Genomic DNA, 19,211 nt, shown 5'->3' on the forward strand with positions numbered 1-19,211 from the left:
TTAATATTAACAAATAAGTTGTAAATTAATAATTACTTACAAATTATACATGACGGACATGATATCCAAAGTTTAATATTTACAACATTTTTTCATCTTTACTGTCAGAGCTTTTATAGATTTAGTAAATAACTATAGCAAAAGAGATTGCTTCCTCATTAATGGGTTGTTAATAACTTGATTATGTTGCTAAAAACAGTTCTATCTTCCTCATCAACGGTGAGGTTCTTGCTTCCTGCTGATAGTTTTAAACTAGTGGCAGGCCAGCCCACATCCTGTAAAAAGCTGCAAAGAACACAAGTCCTCTCAGTGCATTGATATTAATATTAATATTAATGTCACAAGCTTGATCCACGGTTTCACATACATGCTCTTCAAAATATATTTGTATCTTTTCAGGGTGATTCTGGTGGCCCTCTGGTCTGTGAGAACAGTGGAGTGTGGTCCCTTCTTGGTATTGTCTCTTGTGTACCCCCCTGTGTCTTATCTGCTGGCTGGATCGACCAGACTGTTGCTTCCAACTAACGTGTACTAAGAGTATTAAAATAGAAGAAAAAAGCATTTTAAATTAAATGAAAATGAAAAGCAGACGAAGCTTTAAGTAAAGTACCAAGGGGGGTTTGATTTTTTTTCAGATGATGCAGTCTCGTTGGATTGCATTACATACTAAGGTGTTCTTATTATTTTGGCCACTCCAACGCCCTGGCAGTAGCAGAAGTACTGTCTCATTGGCAGCTGGGCAGAGAAGGAGGAGTAATTAAAGAGAGAGAGAGAGAAAGTAACGGCAGAAGCAGACAGATATCAAAAAGACTCTCACCACACCAGAAAAATGGGGACGGGTAAGATACTTTATACATAAAATTGCATTGATTTTAAATTGCAGTAAAAACAATGAAGGTGATTTACCATAATATCTCTCCAAGGTTATCTAAAAAGACTTGTATGAACTTTGATTTTTAGTTAATAGGTAATATTTTCTGATAACAACAGCAAGTGAGTGAAATAAGTGGAAATGTTTACTTGCAATTAAGAACAAAGTATTCTGTGACTGCGTCACCCTATTTAGTACTATAGTGGCAGCCAGGAATGTGTCCTGAATGTGTCAGGACTTGAGTATTTTCAAATGCAAGTTAATTACATGCACTTATTAAAATAATTTATGTAGTCTGGTGAAAAAAATAATCAAATAATCAGTTTTCTGTTTGCATACTAAGAATGTGTTGAAGATACTAATGTGTGTAGTAACACATTTCTTTGTTGTTCATTAGGTAACGACACTTCCACTGCACAGCAAACAGATTGGACTGAGGTTATCACTAATGTGCGTAAGGCCTCCCTAGTCTTCTACTGCCTGATATTCATACTGGGGACTGTGGGCAACGGGCTGGTCATCTACGTGACCGGCTGCAGGATGAAGAGAACCGTCAACTCCGTTTGGTTTCTCAACTTGGCCCTGGCTGACTTCTTCTTCACGGCCTTCCTGATTTTCTCGATCATTTCTGCCTCTCAAGGTCACCAATGGCACTTTGGACTAATCATGTGTAGGCTCAACAGCTTTGTGGTTGTAGTCAACATGTTTGCCAGTATCTTTCTTTTGACAGCCATAAGTCTGGATCGTTGCCTGTCAATCTGGGTGGTGGTGTGGGCACAAAACGAGCGCACCGTTTGCAAAGCGCAGGTCATATGTGTAGTCATCTGGATAACTGCTGCGGCCTGCACCATCCCTTATGCAGCTTTTCGAGACATTGGAATCAGGGATGGAAAGACTGTCTGTGGCTATACCTCATCCATGACACTTGAAAAAGTTTGGACTCTTGGCATTTTTCGCTTTGTTGTCGGCTTCCTCATCCCATTCCTGGTGATATTTGTCTCTTATGTGGCCATAGGTGTTCGTGCAGGGCGTCTGCAGAGAACAAGGAAAAAGAGACCTCGCCCAATCATTTTCTCCATCGTTCTTGCATTTTTCATCTGCTGGTTGCCCTACCATGTTGTGCATTTTATAGAATTAAAGTCCTACACTGACAGAAATCTTGGTAGCATCGTTGAGATTTTAGGTCCTCCGTTTTTGAGTTTGGCTTTTTTTAACAGCTGCCTGAACCCCATTCTCTATGTTTTCATGTGTGATGAATTCCAGAACAAACTCGGGCAGTCTGTTTTCTTTGTCCTAGAGAGTGCCCTGGCTGAGGACCACATGTCCTCTCGCTCCTTGTCCTCACACTTTTCTCGGGTTGCCCGGAAGTCTGACTCTACGGCACCTGAGGATATGAAAGTCACAGCTACTTCCTACAACTTTACAGAAAGCAAAGTGGTGATCGCTGCCGAGACAGAGACAGCGAGCACTGAATGAGCCTCCACAGCCTCCTGAAACTTCCACAAAACAGTTGTCATCACTGAGGAGAGTGATGCTGAGCACTGATTAAAACCACCAATACAAGCAATGTAAATTAAATAAATCAGGATTATTTTTATATATATAAAAATATATATATTATTTTATTGTAATCAATCGTAGAGAAAGAAAACTGAAAATGACATGTTGAATTGATTCAGACAGTACATCTCTACACACTGGGACAGTTGAAATATTTGTTGTTTGTCTTAAAAGTGCATGCAGTTTGATGACATCACATACACCAGATATGGAATTGTCTATAATTAATATGTTTAAGAGAACAGTTCATGTTTAAGTTTGTATTTTTTGCCCATGTTTAATGATTGATTGTTCATAGCAGCATCCACAAAACTGAGCTTTAATAATGAGCTGTATGCATTTGAATACTGTAAATAAAAACATATTTTTAATTAATTGTTCTGTTCCTTTAACACAAGTGCACACCACTATCTACAGAGGCTGATCTCATCTTACAGGAAACCACATCAGTTTTCTTTAGTTGCTGTTTTCAAACCTTATCTGGAAATGGCAGAGACTATACTCTACATCAGTGGTTTTCACACTTTGTGCCCAAGACATATCAAAGTGCAAGCCAAAATCTCAACGTACACCTGAATTCATATTCCTTCATTACACCATTATTTATTTACTGTTTAAACTTCTATAGTCTTCCATAGAAGTCTAAAGTCTTCTATAAAGCCTTACTAACTGTGGTTCAGTGGTTTTGTAGCCCAAATTCAATGAAACCCAGCCATGAAGCCCAAATTATTTTTTTTTACAACCGTAAACCATCATGTTTATGAATAATTGTGTGTGTTTTTTTCCTGAATGCTCTGTGATATGGCTCATTTAGGTCATTATTGGTGGTTTTAGCAGGTGCGATGGAAATCAGCCAATCCACAGCAACTCCATTTAACTCTTTTTGGGCCTAAAGTTAAACAGCCTAGTTGACATCAACCACATGTTTAAAATAGCAATTGTTACATTTAGGTATGAGGACAAGATGATCTCCTGCTGCCAGTAGAAGCCACTCATTTTGGCAATATTGCTGTGAGCCATACTGCATTAATAGTGTATGGTTGTCACAAAATTCCATGGCACACCTGAGCTTGTCTCATGACACACCGGTGTGCTGCCTGCGGGGCACCATTTGGAAACCACTGGTCCACAGCCGTCAATCAGTATTGTTAATGCTGAGAATGCCAGAGAAAGAAGGAAGTCACAGTGTTCCTGAAAACGAATTAATTTATTCAGACATCTACACAGAACTTTTGTGAAAACCAAAAAAGTAGTCCCACATCACACTGGGACACAATCCCGCACAGGAAATTAAACAAACTCAAACTATTTTTTTTTAAATGTCTTTTTCTTGCAATGCATAAGACAGATGTGGTATATTTAAGGCTCAAGGTTCTGTACTTGCTGTCCTTTGACTCCAACTGTGTCGATGGAAGGTGTGTTCAAACAATGGCTGCTACACCATGGCTGCTTTTCAACTGCATAGTCTTTCTGTGATGGGGAGCTACAGTTAGCGATCATAGAGCTCCTTCATCTCCTTCAGCACCTTGATACTCTCACTGTATCTTAACTGGTTTTTGTTAGAGCACTCCTTCCATCTGGAAAAAAATAGCAATATTTGTTAGCACAATTTATTTTTAAACCTTTGGACATTTCAGTGATATTTATATAAATATATGTGTGTTAACCAAGTAACACAGAAGAACACCCACGGGTGAAACCCTGACATCAAAGTAGGTTGTCAACAATACACAGGTCAATAAAAAGAACATACTTTTGCCTTATCTTTTTCCAACGTTCCATGTGGTCACATATGAGCGAACCTGGTACAGGAACTGAATCTGTTAACTATGAAAAAAGAAAATGTTCAGATTCAGTTAGTTACAATTGATCAGTTAACTTTTTAAATAATGAATTTGCTGTAATTAGTAATTCAATAGCATTATGTAAGTAAATCACAGTCAATCATTCTTATGTGTATATTTCACCGAACCTTGGAAACAGTGGGTTTTTCAGTCTGTGGGATCCTGAGGTTGATGGGTTCACCAGAGGTGCTGATTGGACAGGAGGTCGGAGGAGGGAGTCTGTACACATTCTGACCTTTACCATTCATCATGTCTGTAAGCTGGTGAAGAGAAAGGCATTTGGAAAAAGGACTTCAGCTAAACAGTCCTTTATACCAAACCATTCCTGGCGTTATGATGCTCGAAGACCAATGGCATCGCGGCATCTTTAGAGCTAAGAAATAACTAATACTTTTTAGTGAGTCAATTGTCTGCAAAAGGGCTGATCATGTTAACGACAGTAAAAAGTATTACATTAATACAAAATACAAACACAAAAAACGTATACTCACTAACCAATGGTGGTGTTAAGTTATACAGTTTTATATGCAGGGATTCAGAGATATCTACAACCACCATACACATAGATGGGAATTTAATTTTGTTTGTGGTACTTAAACCACTTAAAAGCTGAAATACTCAAGAGCAAACTACCTTTCCTCAAACAACAAACACACATTTTAATAATAATAATAATAATAATAATAGTAATAATCCATTTTATTTATAAGCGCCTTTCAAAACACACAAGGTAACTGTACAACAAAACATAAAATAATTTAAAAACAGTGGCAACAAAATAAAACATTTTCTCAGATTCTATAGATACTTATGTAGAATTAAATGGATTTGACTTAATATTCCATAATAATTTTGGTCACAGTAATAGTAGCATCCCAAAGGAAACAAGCTTGGAACCTTGAACAGCTGTGCCTCAAACTGAAAAGTAAACTATATCTTATAACTAAGGAATACTTTATTTTTTGCATATTCTAAATAAAGTTTTAGTTATCCTACATACCTCTTCCTCCACCATGCTGTGAGGAGGGCTTGGGGAAGCAGGCGGCTCTCGAACTGAAGGATTGTTTCTCATCCAGGCACGGCAGATAGGATAGAGTGGGGTGCTGGTGTTGAACTGAGCCAGATCCACACTGCGATCGAACAACTTAATAATGTAAGCATCTAACGAGGGGAGAAAGATAAAAGATGGGGAGATTAAGAAAAAGGTAAGGCGCTGTAAAATGAAGTAAAAGGCCACACAGAAACTAAGGGACAAAAAAGGACAAATACTACAATGTAATTTCTTGCTTATTCATTTACAGTATTTGCACTTAATTTACTTTGTTTGTGTTGATTGCTCTCTGGTATGCCCTCCTCCATCTCTTTGCGCTTCTTCCTTCGGTGCTGTGGAAATCGAGCTGATGGCCTGGAAGAAAACAAAAAACAAACCAAGGATGAGGACTTTCTAAATTCAAAAACATCACTGCTTTTAAAATCAGTGATGGTGTGTAGACGTGCAATATGTCCATGTGAAATAATAGAATCATTGACAGGACATTGATTTTTCATTTAACGGTGACAAATCTAGAAAGAGAAGTATGTATGTTTTCGAGTTACTGTCAGTTCAGTTGAAGGTAGACACTTGCCTTTTCCCAGCAGATGATGGAGACAAATCCCTAGAGATAGAATGTGAAACAGAAAATTTTCCTTTAATATTTAATTTTGAAATAATATAAAGGATATTCACCAACTTCACAGTACCAGCTACAGTATAATCAAATACAAATACATTTGAAATCCAAATGATTGAGTCATACTTGTTTAAGGAGTCTGCTGATATTTTTCCAGTATCACCCTCATTCTGCTCCCTGTTCAAAATACAACAATATTACTCTGATAGAAAAGTAATCACAATGATAAGATTAATTTAAAATCTTGAGAATTATAGTTTTATTGACCTTTCATTTTCACTCCTCTCTACCAGTCCCTTTAACACAGCATCCAATCTGCTGCGGGCACCAGCCCCCTCTAGATCTGCAGGAGCAATGATACGAGTGGTAAACAGTGGGCGCTTTAAAAACATGGTTCCTGATCACCTGATCAATCAAGAGCTAATGTTGAATACATGTGTTATTACTGAATTGCTAACAAGCACAGGTCAGGAGGACGTTTAAGATAAATATCTTCACCCTGTTAAAAATAATCGGCAAACTCATTTTTTCAAGTTTTGCAGGAAACACAAAAAACTTCACCAAAAGTGTAACATATGACATTTATTGATCATTTCACTCAAAAAGGATGTAACAAAGGATGGCTATTGGCATAGTAACAACACTGTGTGTAAATTATGTAACTTAAGAGAAATAAATGACTTAGGCAATTTTTGAACATGCCTTTGTGACTTAAGCAAGATATGGTAACACTTTATTTTGAAGGTGTCTACATAAGAGTCACACAAGCCTGTCAGAAACATGACATGACAAGTATCATGAGCATTAATGTTACTTCTAAGTGTCATTAATGTTCATGATGCATCCCATGTCATGTTTATGACACGCTCATGTCACTCTTATGTAGACACCTTAGAGTAAAGTGTTACCAATATTAGTGTCAACAATAAAACACTGATAAACTAAACTGATAACTAAACAATCTCCCTCTAGCTCTTCTTTGCTGGGTTCTTATCTGATGCCTATGAATGTGGAAAATTGTTAAAGAAGTGATGATCTTAAAAGGGGTAAAATCATGATCTGATCAACTGAGGATGGAGGTGATTTTACCATAGGTGGCCGGCTTCATGAGATGATGATTTAGGCCAGTAGTTCTCAACCTTTTTGAGTCGCGACCCCCAATTTAACATGCATGTTGTCCGCGACCCCCGCTCACTGAACACAATCTCACACGCACAGTTCAGATCACCCAAAAAATAAGCAAAATGACCAAAAAAAGGAAACAAAATGACCAAAAAAGACACAAAATTACCCAAAAAAGAAACAAAATGACCAAAAAGACACAAAATTACCAAAAAAAAAGACACAAAATTACCCAAAAAAGAAACAAAATTACCCAAAAAAGAAACAAAATCACCAAAAAGACACAAAATTACCAAAAAAGACACAAAATTACCCAAAAAAGAAACAAAATTACTAAAAACAGACACAAAATGACTAAAAAAGACACAAAATGACCAAAGAAAGGAAACAAAATGACCAAAAAAGACACAAATTGACCACAAAATGATCAAAAAAGACACAAATTGACCACAAAATGATCAAAAAAAGACACAAATTGACCAAAAAACACACAAAATGACCAAAAAAAAAGACATTAAGTGACCAAAAAGACAAACACATGAACAATTTAACACAGTGGAGACAGAGCTGACTTCCAAAATGATTTGGCGACCCCCAGAAATCATCTCAAGACCCCAATTGGGGTCCCGACCCCAAGGTTGAGAACAGCTGATTTAGGCAACAACAAAAAAACATTTTGAAGAAAAATGACTTATTTCAACAGTGTGAAGATATACTAAGGTAACGTTACTCACCTGGCCTTTCAGTCTTGATCTTGACGTGATGCATTATTTCCACTGTCCTATAAATTATATGACGTAGGACGTTGGTTTGCTAATGTTGAGTTAGCTAGTTTAGCTAGCTGAGATTAAGACCGTTTACAATCAGCTAGCCACCTTGACCACTGGATAACGTGTACGATAGATTGTCTCGTCTACATTTACGTATTTTACCGATGAGCTTACTTGGAATTGCCACTAGTAGTCACCATACATTCGCTGAAAATAAACTGAAGACTGGACGATTTATAATTTGTTGGACCGTAGCGGCTACTAGCTCAGATTACCGTTGCTAACGTAGCTTGTTTTTGATCAACGCATAGCTTTTGCAGACTTTCCTCTTCCGCGCGCTGCCGGTTTCTTGTCAACTGATTGGTTCTTGTGCTGAGAGGATCTTCTATGTGATTGGCTGATGTTCGTGTCCATCATAATAAACTCGGCGCCTATTGGCTGTAAGTCTCGAAGTAAATAACGAACGGTGAAACAGTGACGCTTTCTTCTGGTTTCTCTGCAAGTGTTTTATTTGGCAAAAGAGCGGAGTAATTATGTTTTTATTTACGAATTGAACTCGTTGACTGAATTGATTTTGAAAGTACCCGTTGTAGAATCTTAATTTACTATTTTATGGACAGTTTCTGTCGTACTGTCGTACTTTGACTCCATGGTAACTTTATTTTGTGGACATGCAAAGTGAGCTCGGAAGGCTATTGTGGTCCTGTGGTCATCTTTTCTAGTTATCAGATAGGTAAATTATGGTAAAACCTACGTTACACAGTCAGACAGCCATGCGGGTCCAGCTTTAATTTATTTTTCCAGTTAGGACCAGACCCACACTGAAGCAACTTCTACTGTGCATTAGCCTGTCTATTATGAATCACCTGTGACTTTCTAAAGCTGTAATGAAATCCAGGTAAGAGCTAATGGTCAAATTGGTAAAGTACCCTAAGCCAGCTATTCTCAACCTTGGGGTCGGGACCCCAATTGGGGTCGCGAGATGATTTCTGGGGGTCGCCAAATCATTTTGGAAGTCAGCTCTGTCTCCACTGTGTTAAAGTGTTCATGTGTTAATGTGTTGTAGTCTTTTTGGTAACTTAATGTCTTTTTTTTGGGTCATATTGTGTCTTTTTTTGATCATTTTGTGGTCAATTTGTGTCTTTTTTAGTCATTTTGTTTCCTTTTTTTTGGTCATTTTCTGTCTTTTTTTAGTCATTTTCTGTCTTTTTGGTAATTTTGTTTCTTTTTCTGGTCATTTTGTGTCTTTTTTGGTATAGTTTTGTTTCCTTTTTTGGTCAATTTGTGTCTTTTTTGGTCATTTTGTTTCCTTTTTTTGGTCATTTTTGTTTCTTTTTTGGGTGATCTGAACTGTGCGTGTGAGATTGTGTTCAGTGAGCGGGGGTCGCGGACAACATGCATGTTAAATTGGGGGTCACGACTCAAAAAGGTTGAGAACTACTGCCCTAAGCAGTTGTTACAGTAATTCATGAGTGCTATTTTTGTTTTTTTAACAGTGGACCTTTGTTCACAAGGCAGAATCCCTTCCCACCAGCATCTAGAGTGGGGAAGGCACACTACCACCCATCCAGCAACCAATCCTTGTCTAAAAACAAGAAAAAAACGGTGAGTTTTAAAGCTAACTTTACAATTCTGTAAGACACATCTCATTTTACTTCCCTAAGTCATTGCACTTTGTTGTTCTTTTGCAGTCTTTGAGTCCTGTACGCTCCAACCAGCGATCCAGTCTGCAATCACACACTCAGAGCCCAGAGAGACAAAAGCTGTTTAGACAAAGTGGCCAACATTTTTCCGCCAGTGATGGACAACCTGTTTTTACAGAATCCTGGCCCTCCACTGAGTGTGGCTCTTCTCCTCCCAGCAGTACAAGCTTGTCTGACATGGAGACACCCAAACAGTGTGTGAAAGCAGGAAGATCTACAGTTTCCTCAGAACTAAGTGCACAGCAGGATTCAGTGATGGCAAAGTATGTTTTAGTTCCATAATGTCAAGACCATAGCCTTAAGCAAGGCCCTAAGTAATACAGAAATGTGGTGTTAAATATAGAAAATTGTCATTGTTGTTACTATTTGCATCACTAATTATAACCTTTGATCTTCAAGGTACATAGATCGCTTTCGCCATGGTCGACCGCAGAGTCGGGAGGAACGCCAGCAGTTTCCTTCTTCCGCTGGAGAGACGCAGTTGCCATTTTGGTGGATGTCATCCTCACCTCTACCACACAGTTCAACACCAAGTAAAACCACAGATAAAAGTACATTCTCACTTCCTGTTTTTTAAAGCAGAGAATATTGATTATCATCAGTTTATAAATCTCAATTAGGGCTGGGCAATATGGCCCTAAAAGAATATCACGATATTTCAGGCTATTTTTGCGATAACGATTATTCTTCACGAAATTACGAAATACTTAAAAAGATATAGAAAATGTTTTTTTTAGTCTGTATAAATAAATAAAAAACTAAAATGTAGTGTGAAGTGCAAATCTCAACAGTTGCCAAATACAAAAACGTTGACTCTTGAGTATGAGCAAATAATAAAAAATAACCATTTAGGGGTTCCGGGGGCATATTTTAATGACATTTTGTAAAGGAGAATAAAGGTTCTTGTATGTTTTATTTAAGGCATCTTATTTTCACAGTCTTCTTGTTAATTCTGTGGTGGATTATGTTAACACACCATGCTCTTATTTTGAAACCTGCATGTGTTTAGCGACAGAGAGTAAGTAGCTTTTTGCGATTAAAACAACTTTAATTGTTAGCCACTACATCAAGAAGTAGGAATGTTGCCAATATCATGATATGCATCTTTTTTAACCCTAAAAAAAACATACCAATATTATCGTGAGCGATACGATATGGCACACCCCTAATCTCAATGTGCACCTTGTTTCTGTGGAATCTCCTCTGAACAGATGCGATCAGGCCTCATAAGGATGACCATGGGTCTGGTATTTTCAGTCCAGCTGGAAAGCATCAACATGACAGATCCCTTTCTCCATGCAGAGGATCCCTTAGTGTACGTGCATTTGACTGAGCCACAATTTATCCTTTTAATGTCTTTCTCTTACCTGCAAATGTATACTTATTTCTTTCTTTAAATCTCGATCTTGTTTTTTATTCTTTGCATATGATGCTACATTATTGGGTCTGCACCCTGTCCTGGTTTATGCCAGGTTTGTCTAAATGCCCGGGACACAAAGTGTCTGTAGAAGAGACACCTTATGCTGGCTAAGGGTGCATATAAATATTTACATTTCAACACCACTCCACATGTCCATTTGGAACCCTCTGTGTTTACTAAATGCCTGGGAAGACATAGTTTAAACAGCCATGTTTGATATATTTATGACTTGTTCAGCCTGCTCATGGCAAGTTTATTTCTCAACTCAATTCTAAAAGATCCTCTGTATATTTGTTTGCAGTCTGAGGCCGGATTATGTGACTGGCTATACATATTTTTTACTCAGTTGCTGTAAATTTAATTATCTAGTCATATGAATTTGCACTTTATTGTGATTGTTCATTATTGTGTAATATCAAGAACAAAACTGGCTTAATAATGTTCTGTCCGTTCTTTTGTCTCTCAGATTGTGTCAGACACCTCGCAGGGTGAATTTGATGACTCAGAGATATTTCACCTTCAAGAAAAGGCCAACAGACTTCTACTGAGAGGGTGAGAAGACCAGTTAGTACCAAGATGATACGTTCAATGATAATAATAACAAACAAACAATAACAAATTATGATTTGTGAATAACTTTTTGTACTGCAGAGAATGTATTGAGAGTGATGGATCTGTCCCTGTCAGCTCCGAGGGCCTGGGATGCTCCGACTTCTCTTCACCAGTCAGTGTAGATGAGCCGGTGCAAAGAACTTTCATTCCCAGTTTTATAAAATCCACTGGTAAGGCAGCGTATTGAAAATAATATTTTCCTTTTTCGGACTTCCTTTTTCTTATTTTTCTTGAACTTTACTTGATACTTTCCCTCCGACTACTCATCCTTTCCGTTTTACTCAATGTTACTCAACCCTTTTTTATTGCTTGATGTTTCAATCTGGACCGTTGTGACAGTGTTATTGTGCAATGTGTTTATGAACATTTGCAGCAAAGGTCAGTTCAGGCTCTCTTCAAACTGTGTCCTCCAAAAAACCCTCTGTGACTCCTTCTCTGGCTCCCCCCAAATGCCGTGAGGAGGACATCTTGTTCCAGTGGCGGTTAAGGAGAAAGATTGAGCAAGCCAGGGAGTGGCCCCCGTCCCTGCAGCACCTCAGTCTGCAGGGTCCCACTTTCAGTTGGCAGGCTTCCAGCTCAAGCCATCCTTCAGCCAGTGGACAGGCATACAAGGTTGGAGTCATAGTGTGTGATAATTACTCCATATTTTTGTTTAGTATTTGTTCCAGACTAACAGAATCATTTATATTTTTACTTTTTGTGCGTCACCTCTAGCAACACCAGAATGCTCAATTTCCTGAATTTTCACAAAAAGCTACACATCCGCAAATCACTGTTCCCCAGCCAGAAACCAGAGAAGCCCCCAGGTCATGTCCCCCAACTACAGGTCCCCCTTCCTTCCCTTCAGTCTCTCATCCCCAGGCTATTGCCCATGTTCCTGCCCATATGCATTTACTCTGTGATGTCTTGCCCTGTCCCATCCAGTCATCTCATGCTAGCATGCAACAAAACATCTTACATAGTGCAGATGAGTCTCAGACCAAAGTTGTCTGTCCAAAGAGCCAAGTCCACGGAAACTCAATGAACACCTTCACCGATGAGCCTATTCGTGAGCATTTGCCATCCCCACCACCTGCTTCATCTGAAGCTTTGGACCGAGCAGGACTTAGTCACCACAAAAGACCTGAGAGGAAAAAGAAAGAGAAAGCCCAGACAAGAGAGTCTGAGAAGAAGACGGCACCATCCTCCAGAATGCAGAAACAATCAACAAGGTAGTATTTTATAGCACTTTATGTGTTTTTTATGCACACTGTTCATTGCACCTTATTTGTTTCATAGCACCAACATTTTTATACTGTACATTCATATTTATTCTGCACTGGAATTCTATTCTACTCCTTAATACATACTCCTTCTTTAGACACTACCTGTATTGTATTTTATTGTATTTTTATATTTTATTGCTTGAAGTATGCCTCGGTTCTTCTTTTTATTTAATTGTGTTGTTATTGTCTCTGTGTGTAATGCTGCTACGCTGTAATTTCCCAGCTTGGGATAAATAAAGTCAGTCTATCTATCTATCTATCTATCTATCTATCTATCTATCTATCTATCTATCTATCTATCTATCTATCTATCTATCTATCTATCTATCTATCTATCTATCTATCTATCTATCTATCTATCTATCTATCTATCTATCTATCAAAGCAAACATGCACACAGCAGGAAAAAAAATCAAATCTGATTGCTTAATATACATTTCTTACAGATCTGCTGCAGACAGGGATCATGCTGAGGGCCCTGGCACTTCAAACAGGACTTCTTCACATCAAAGAGTTCCCAAAAAGGTCACGCCGTGGGCCGAGCAGCAGCAGCAGGAGAGAAGCAGCAGGTTTCCTACTGAGAGCTGCTCAGCCAATCATGCACCACCACCTTCTCCAATCCACAGTGCCTTAGGCCAGGTTCTCATCTTATTTTCTTTAATGCTCTCTGTGTGGTATGACTTATACTAGAGCCTTATAAAGCCACAGATTCTTTCTGCATATTTTGTTTTTATCTGTTTGCTGCTGTCATAGTAACTTGATATCTTGCCAGCAGTATATGTGATGAACTGAAAGATGTTAGTGTGTTGCTGCTCAAAAGGCATTGCGAGGAATTATTAATCTGAGATTTGACATTCAGGCTAGTTTACACAAGGTGATTATCCAAAACAAGAAAAACAGAACTTGAGATCTTTAAGAGATGGACTTTGTGTGAGACATTATTCTTTTAAATCATAAGATATGCAGCTGTTAATGTCTACCATGTTAGAATTTCATGGAAAAAATGAAAAAAACAAAAATGTTTGAATCTATTTACCACATATTTTTGATCAGTTCTGTCGTCACACTGTTGTTATTTTGATGTCATAAATCATCAATTGATGTTAAAGTTTTTATTTTTTTTAAGTGAGGGTCTATGAGGTACTTATCCATAGTCAGATGGCCCCAAGTTTGGACCAACATGGAGGCTAATCAATCTACTGCTGTGGACAGGTGCAGCAGCCAAAGTATTTAAGCCACTTTAAAAGATTGTATGTCAGTTTTTGTATGCACTTTATTTCAAATCCTTCAATACTTAACCTTGCTGTAAGACAGGCCTTTCCAACAACTGAAGAACTGAAGTAGCTACAACCATCTATTCTCTCTTGGAAGTCACAAGATTCCTTTAAAAAAAAAAGAGTTGGTGGTCTAGAGCTGCCTCAGTTGTTCAGTTTAACCCTTTATAAGACCAAAGTCACACAGCCAAGTCTGGTGGCTTGATATGGAGCATGGATAACTTCAGCTTTTTTTGTCAACCTTTTCCTAAGTAGCTAAAATATGCTCTGCTGCTGCCTCCTGCTGTGTGCCAGCTACTATCACTTTAACCAGTTTATTAACCAGAAGCGTGTTCTCATTGGGTTGCCAGGTAGTTTCAGAGGTGATGTTCCCCTCGGTGGATTCATCTCCAGCGCAGAGGACCCCTCACTCGTGGGTTCCCCCTTCTTCCTCTGCACCTCCACAATCCCCACTTCCTCCATGCAATGCACAGAACTCTATGGAGGTCATTTCACAGCTGCTGCAAGAAGCTGAAGGTGAGCTTATGGCAGCAGAGAGCACCAACCTTTACCCTGTGGTTAATTGTGGAATATATATTCTGACCTATGAATAGTTTCCATTCCCAACGTGCCACAACCCTCTCAGTCCAAACCCCTAGAACTTTCTCTTTTTCTGCATGCTTTAACATTTGTGATTCATATTGAACTCCCCTGTTGTCATAAGATTTAAATAACAAAGCGATAACTTATAGTATTGGTCCTGTTAATGCTGGTAATATTCTATTAATAACTCTTTTAAACAGTACTGTTTTGTTTTTTTCAGATTCCGATGAAAAAGAGTTTGAAGACGACCCTTTACTACAAGTCCTTCGCAAGCAGAGAAAATGGGTTAAGGAGCAAATCAGGTAAAACAACAGCCTATAAATTGAATTGCTAAATTAGCCATATTCTAACTTCATCCTAGAAAATAAAATCCTCTAAACTAGCACCCCAAATTCCAGTAAATAATCTTCTGCATTTTTCCTTTTAGTGAAGTGGACTCTACATTGAGTGAATTCCTGGATGAGCAACATGTTACTTGAAAACGGACACTTTTTTTTAAATTTTATAAAGAAATAAAGTTTATTTTTTTCATTTTTGAAGGAATATTTCCACATTAAAGAGTTTGGATGTATGTTTGCGTGCATCATTCATTGTTATTACAACACAGTGCATTTTACAAAACTAGCAAACAAAAAAACTACCAAGTTTGAGCTACGAATGCAAAATATTTACAAAGACTGGTTCCTTGAAACATGATGTAAGATTAATGAGTACCAGCAGAGCAGTATATACAAACCTCAGAGAGCAGGGAATAGTAAAACAGTGCCAGGAATACAACAAATGGGTGTTTTGGCACATGGTGAGTGTTACTGTGACTGAAGGAGCCAGAAGTTATTTCTGTGTGCGCCTGTGTGTTCTTAAAGGCGTCTTGTTTTCATGCACAGTGGAGATTGGCACAGATTTGAGTGTTTGGTATTAATGTCATCAGGCCAGGATTCTGGAGTCGTAGGTCTGCAGCATCGGTGCAGATATGATCAGGATTCCTTCTGGAGAGACCGCGGACTCTAAAGCCATGGTGTCCACTCCCTTCGGGATTCGGTAGCGCCGACTGAACTGCCGCGTTGTAACCCCGGGACCATCCTTCTAACAAAACATTGGGAAAAAGATTTTTAGGATAGGTCAAATCATAACAACTAAATAAAACACAAAGTACAGCAATTAGGGCTGGGTGATATGGCCCTAAAAGAATATCACGATATTTCAGGCTATTTTTGCGATAACGATATTCTTGACGATATTACGAAATACTTAAAAAGATATAGAAAATATGTTTTTTTTCGTCTGTATAAATAAATAAAAATCTAAAATGTAGTGTGAAGTGCAAATCTCAACAGTTGCCAAATAAAAAAAAATGTATGAGAAGATAATAAAAAATAACCATTTAGGGGTTCCGGGGGCATATTTTAATGACATTTTGTAAAGGAAAATAAGTGTTCTTGTATGTTTTATTTAAGGCATCTTATTTTGACAGTCTTCTTGTAAGTTCTGTGGTGGATTCAGTTAACACACTGTGCTCTTATTTTGAAAGCTGCATGTGTTTAGCGACAGAGAGTAAGTAGCTTTTTGTGATTAAACAACTTAGCTTAGCTTGTAACCTTACGCCACTACATCAAAAAGTAGGAATGTTGCCAATATCACGATATGCATTTTTTTTAACCATGAAAAAAAAAATACGGATATTATCGTGAACGATACGATATGGCACACCCCTAACAGCAATGTCCCGTTGAGAATACAAACCTTTTTTTCTTCATGCTTTCCTTGCACTTCCACAAAGTCTCCAATCACTTTGACCATCAGGTCCTCTGGGTTGAAGTGCTTCACATCAACTTGAACTGTGAAACCGCTGTCGTCACAGTTCACCTAGCAACACAAGTCACCATACAGTTTATTATTATTATATAGAAATAAAATACCTTCTGAGCACAACATACCGGGGAAAAAATCCTTTCTTGCCACCATGCATTTAATATACACTACTGGTCAAAAGTTTTAGAACACACCAACTTTTCCAGAATTTAATTGAAAACGAAGCAGTTTAATGTCTCAGTGTACTCTGAAATGAATGCACATTTGCAACATTTAAAATTCTTTATTGAGCATGATAGTGTTTTTAAAGTAAAAAAAAGATTCAAAATCACATTTTATGTTGGACTAAAGGACTAAAAAAAGACACAAAATGACTAAAAAAAAGACACAAAATGACTTACAAAGACATGAAAAGAATTCAAAAATGGACAAAATAGCCCAAGACTCCATAGAGTTAAGTTGTTAACCCATTTCTTGTTCCCTGAAAAAGGCCTACTTGTATAATTCTGAAATGTACATTATTTTCCAGTTTTGGTTAAGCTTACCTTTTTTTATTTACCTCTGGCAGTTCACCACTTACCTTTGGACCCTTTCAAGCTGTTCATTTGACTTGAACTGCTTGAATTTCAATAACAAACTGGAAAAATTGGGGTGGTTTGACAAAATGTTCTTCGTAATGGCTGTTTTAAGCTTTCAAGTGCATTTCAGTGTTTTCATCTCTTGAAGGTGACTAAGATTAAACTGAAAGCTCTGGAAAAAACTACTAAAAATGACCTGGAGTCAATATTTTTTAATCTATAAATATTCTCAATTTTAAAAAAAAACCCCACCATATTGAACAAGTTTTTGTTTTCATTCTGTTCTGTTAAGCCAAAATGAATGCAACGAACTAACATTTCTTCAACACAGGGATACAGTAAGTTAACCTACCTCTGCAGAACTGCTGTTATCAATCTCTGGAATCAACAGTTTCGGAGACCAATTATACTGTCCATAAGTCCCAGTCAGCCGAGGGATAAGAGGCGGTAAAACCTTCTCCCATGGGATATCACCAGCTGGCAGAGTGGGTGGAAGGATGAAATCCATTTCTACAGTGGGGTAAAAAAAGAGTTTAAAGAGGAGACAGCAGTTGAGGCTATGTTATAGAGTCTAGTGAGACTACAACACTGGCCACAACTTACCTCTGCTTAAATTCCCTGACCAAATGAGTGTGCGGGCTGAGAGGACTGCCTGTTTAACTGCTTGTGTTCCTGCTGGTGTTGAGTCCTAAATGAGGCTCTGTGAGTTCAGATGATGATCTGGTGCGTCAGTCTGTCTGACTCCAACTCTGCGTCCTCTGGGTGTTTGGCGTGCCTGACTGTTCCTGCGTGTGTTTTATACTGGAGTTGCATAATGAGCTGGGAATTCACCGTGGGGCACCTTGCCTCTGTTATGTTCTGGATACGTACCCTTGGGTGTTCAGGCTCGGCTATATAGGATTAGAGTGTATTGTTTTGGGAGTGACGCAGCTGTCGCGAGCTTATTGGCAATTAACGTGTTTATTAGCCATTAACAATATTACAGCCTGGAGTTTATTCCGAGGGTTGATGGTCCGGATATAAACAAATGATTTCCTTTGTTTCCTTTCCTTATAAAAACCTGTTATGAAATCTACGCTTAAAGGTCTGTTGTCAAGGAAGATCTATCCAAAAATAAGTTCAAAAGAGATGTTGTTGACCCTCGTGAGCTGATCCAGACAGACAGTGACAGCAGGGACGTCCCTTCACATGCCAGGAGCACGTGGGCTTTCCTCCCATTACGCACTCCTATAATGTTGAAAAAATGTCGTCTCATTTACTTAATTGAAAGTAGTAATACCTTTAATGTAAAAAAAAAAATAATTCGTTCCAAGTTAAAGCCCTGCATTGAATAATTATATCTGCTAAATATACTTGGGAATATTAAACCTACTCATAATTTATACCTGTGGGTGTTATTGTAAAGTATTATGTAACCAGCAGTTTAATTGAGTTGGAGTTAAATTGAACTGTTACATTTTGCTGTTAGTTTAATCTATAACAACAAACACATCATAAGTTTTATAAGCTGTTTTGAATATTGAATATATAATCTTTATTAGTGAAGTCACAAGCTGTCCAATAAAATGTATCTAAAGTACTTGAGTGAATGTACTTAGTTACTTTCCATCACTTCACTCAGTATACACACATAAAGTACAACAACACTTTGAAACAATGTCCCTAAAAGGATTCCTTAGTTTAGTCCCTGTAAATCAGTTTTATGAAGGGACTCCCTGCATCATAAAGTACCGTACGTCCTGATACTTCTTACTTGTTCTTGGCACGCTGTGGTGAGGTCAGCAGTTTGCACGGAGGGGGCACATGTTCTCCCTGTTAGTAATGTAGAACCTGTCACTTAAGCTTTGACTGGAGTGACTATAAATGGCACTGATTATGTTATGACTCATATAGGATGATAGGGAAGTGGCGACATTTGGAGGGATTAAGGTATTGGGTTTCACAACAGGCGCCAGTGATTGTCCAGACTTTAGGAGCCTTCTGTAATAATGCAAAATATAGTACGAGTATATATGGAGAATGTACCAAGGTTATTATTGTTAACGAAAACTAATGAAATAACGAAAACTAGAATTGAAAAAACATTTTCGTTAACTGAAATAAAAATAAAAACTAGAGTTTTTAAAAAACC

The 19,211-nt window shown here is 38.0% G+C and overlaps 4 protein-coding genes across 5 annotated transcripts; 2 read left to right on the plus strand and 2 right to left on the minus strand.

Moving 5' to 3' along the window:
- Positions 1-709: 709 nt before the first annotated feature.
- Positions 710-2,482, plus strand: LOC131975746 (chemerin-like receptor 1). The gene is made up of 2 exons (XM_059338500.1): positions 710-839; positions 1,269-2,482. Exons 1-2 carry the CDS (start codon positions 830-832, stop codon positions 2,345-2,347), a joined length of 1,089 nt encoding a protein of 362 aa, XP_059194483.1. The 5' UTR covers positions 710-829; the 3' UTR covers positions 2,348-2,482.
- A 1,137-nt stretch (positions 2,483-3,619) lies between these two features.
- Positions 3,620-8,153, minus strand: lin37 (lin-37 DREAM MuvB core complex component). Its single transcript, XM_059338511.1, has 9 exons — positions 7,802-8,153; positions 6,213-6,288; positions 6,072-6,122; positions 5,901-5,930; positions 5,595-5,680; positions 5,276-5,436; positions 4,404-4,535; positions 4,185-4,258; positions 3,620-4,008 (listed from the first exon to the last, which is right to left on the minus strand). The coding sequence occupies exons 1-9, from the start codon at positions 7,833-7,835 to the stop codon at positions 3,921-3,923; spliced, it is 732 nt and encodes a 243-aa protein (XP_059194494.1). The 5' UTR covers positions 7,836-8,153; the 3' UTR covers positions 3,620-3,920.
- Positions 8,099-15,264, plus strand: proser3 (proline and serine rich 3). Its single transcript, XM_059338524.1, has 13 exons — positions 8,099-8,735; positions 9,334-9,442; positions 9,529-9,803; positions 9,940-10,091; positions 10,752-10,855; positions 11,427-11,512; positions 11,612-11,742; positions 11,946-12,184; positions 12,287-12,783; positions 13,284-13,476; positions 14,462-14,627; positions 14,914-14,995; positions 15,121-15,264. Exons 1-13 carry the CDS (start codon positions 8,725-8,727, stop codon positions 15,170-15,172), a joined length of 2,097 nt encoding a protein of 698 aa, XP_059194507.1. The 5' UTR covers positions 8,099-8,724; the 3' UTR covers positions 15,173-15,264.
- On the minus strand, positions 15,183-18,278 carry hspb6 (heat shock protein, alpha-crystallin-related, b6). 2 transcript variants are annotated; one of them, XM_059338518.1, is made up of 4 exons: positions 17,684-18,278; positions 17,433-17,590; positions 16,434-16,556; positions 15,183-15,776 (listed from the first exon to the last, which is right to left on the minus strand). In XM_059338518.1, the coding sequence occupies exons 2-4, from the start codon at positions 17,586-17,588 to the stop codon at positions 15,618-15,620; spliced, it is 438 nt and encodes a 145-aa protein (XP_059194501.1). In that variant the 5' UTR covers positions 17,589-17,590; positions 17,684-18,278; the 3' UTR covers positions 15,183-15,617. The 2 variants fall into 2 exon arrangements, with proteins under 2 accessions (XP_059194501.1, XP_059194502.1); XM_059338519.1 differs by lacking the exon at positions 17,684-18,278 and having other exon boundaries at positions 17,433-17,654.
- Positions 18,279-19,211: the final 933 nt, after the last annotated feature.

The sequence above is a fragment of the Centropristis striata genome, chromosome 8 (genome assembly GCF_030273125.1).
Source record: "Centropristis striata isolate RG_2023a ecotype Rhode Island chromosome 8, C.striata_1.0, whole genome shotgun sequence".
NCBI classification, from domain to species: Eukaryota; Metazoa; Chordata; class Actinopteri; order Perciformes; family Serranidae; genus Centropristis; species Centropristis striata.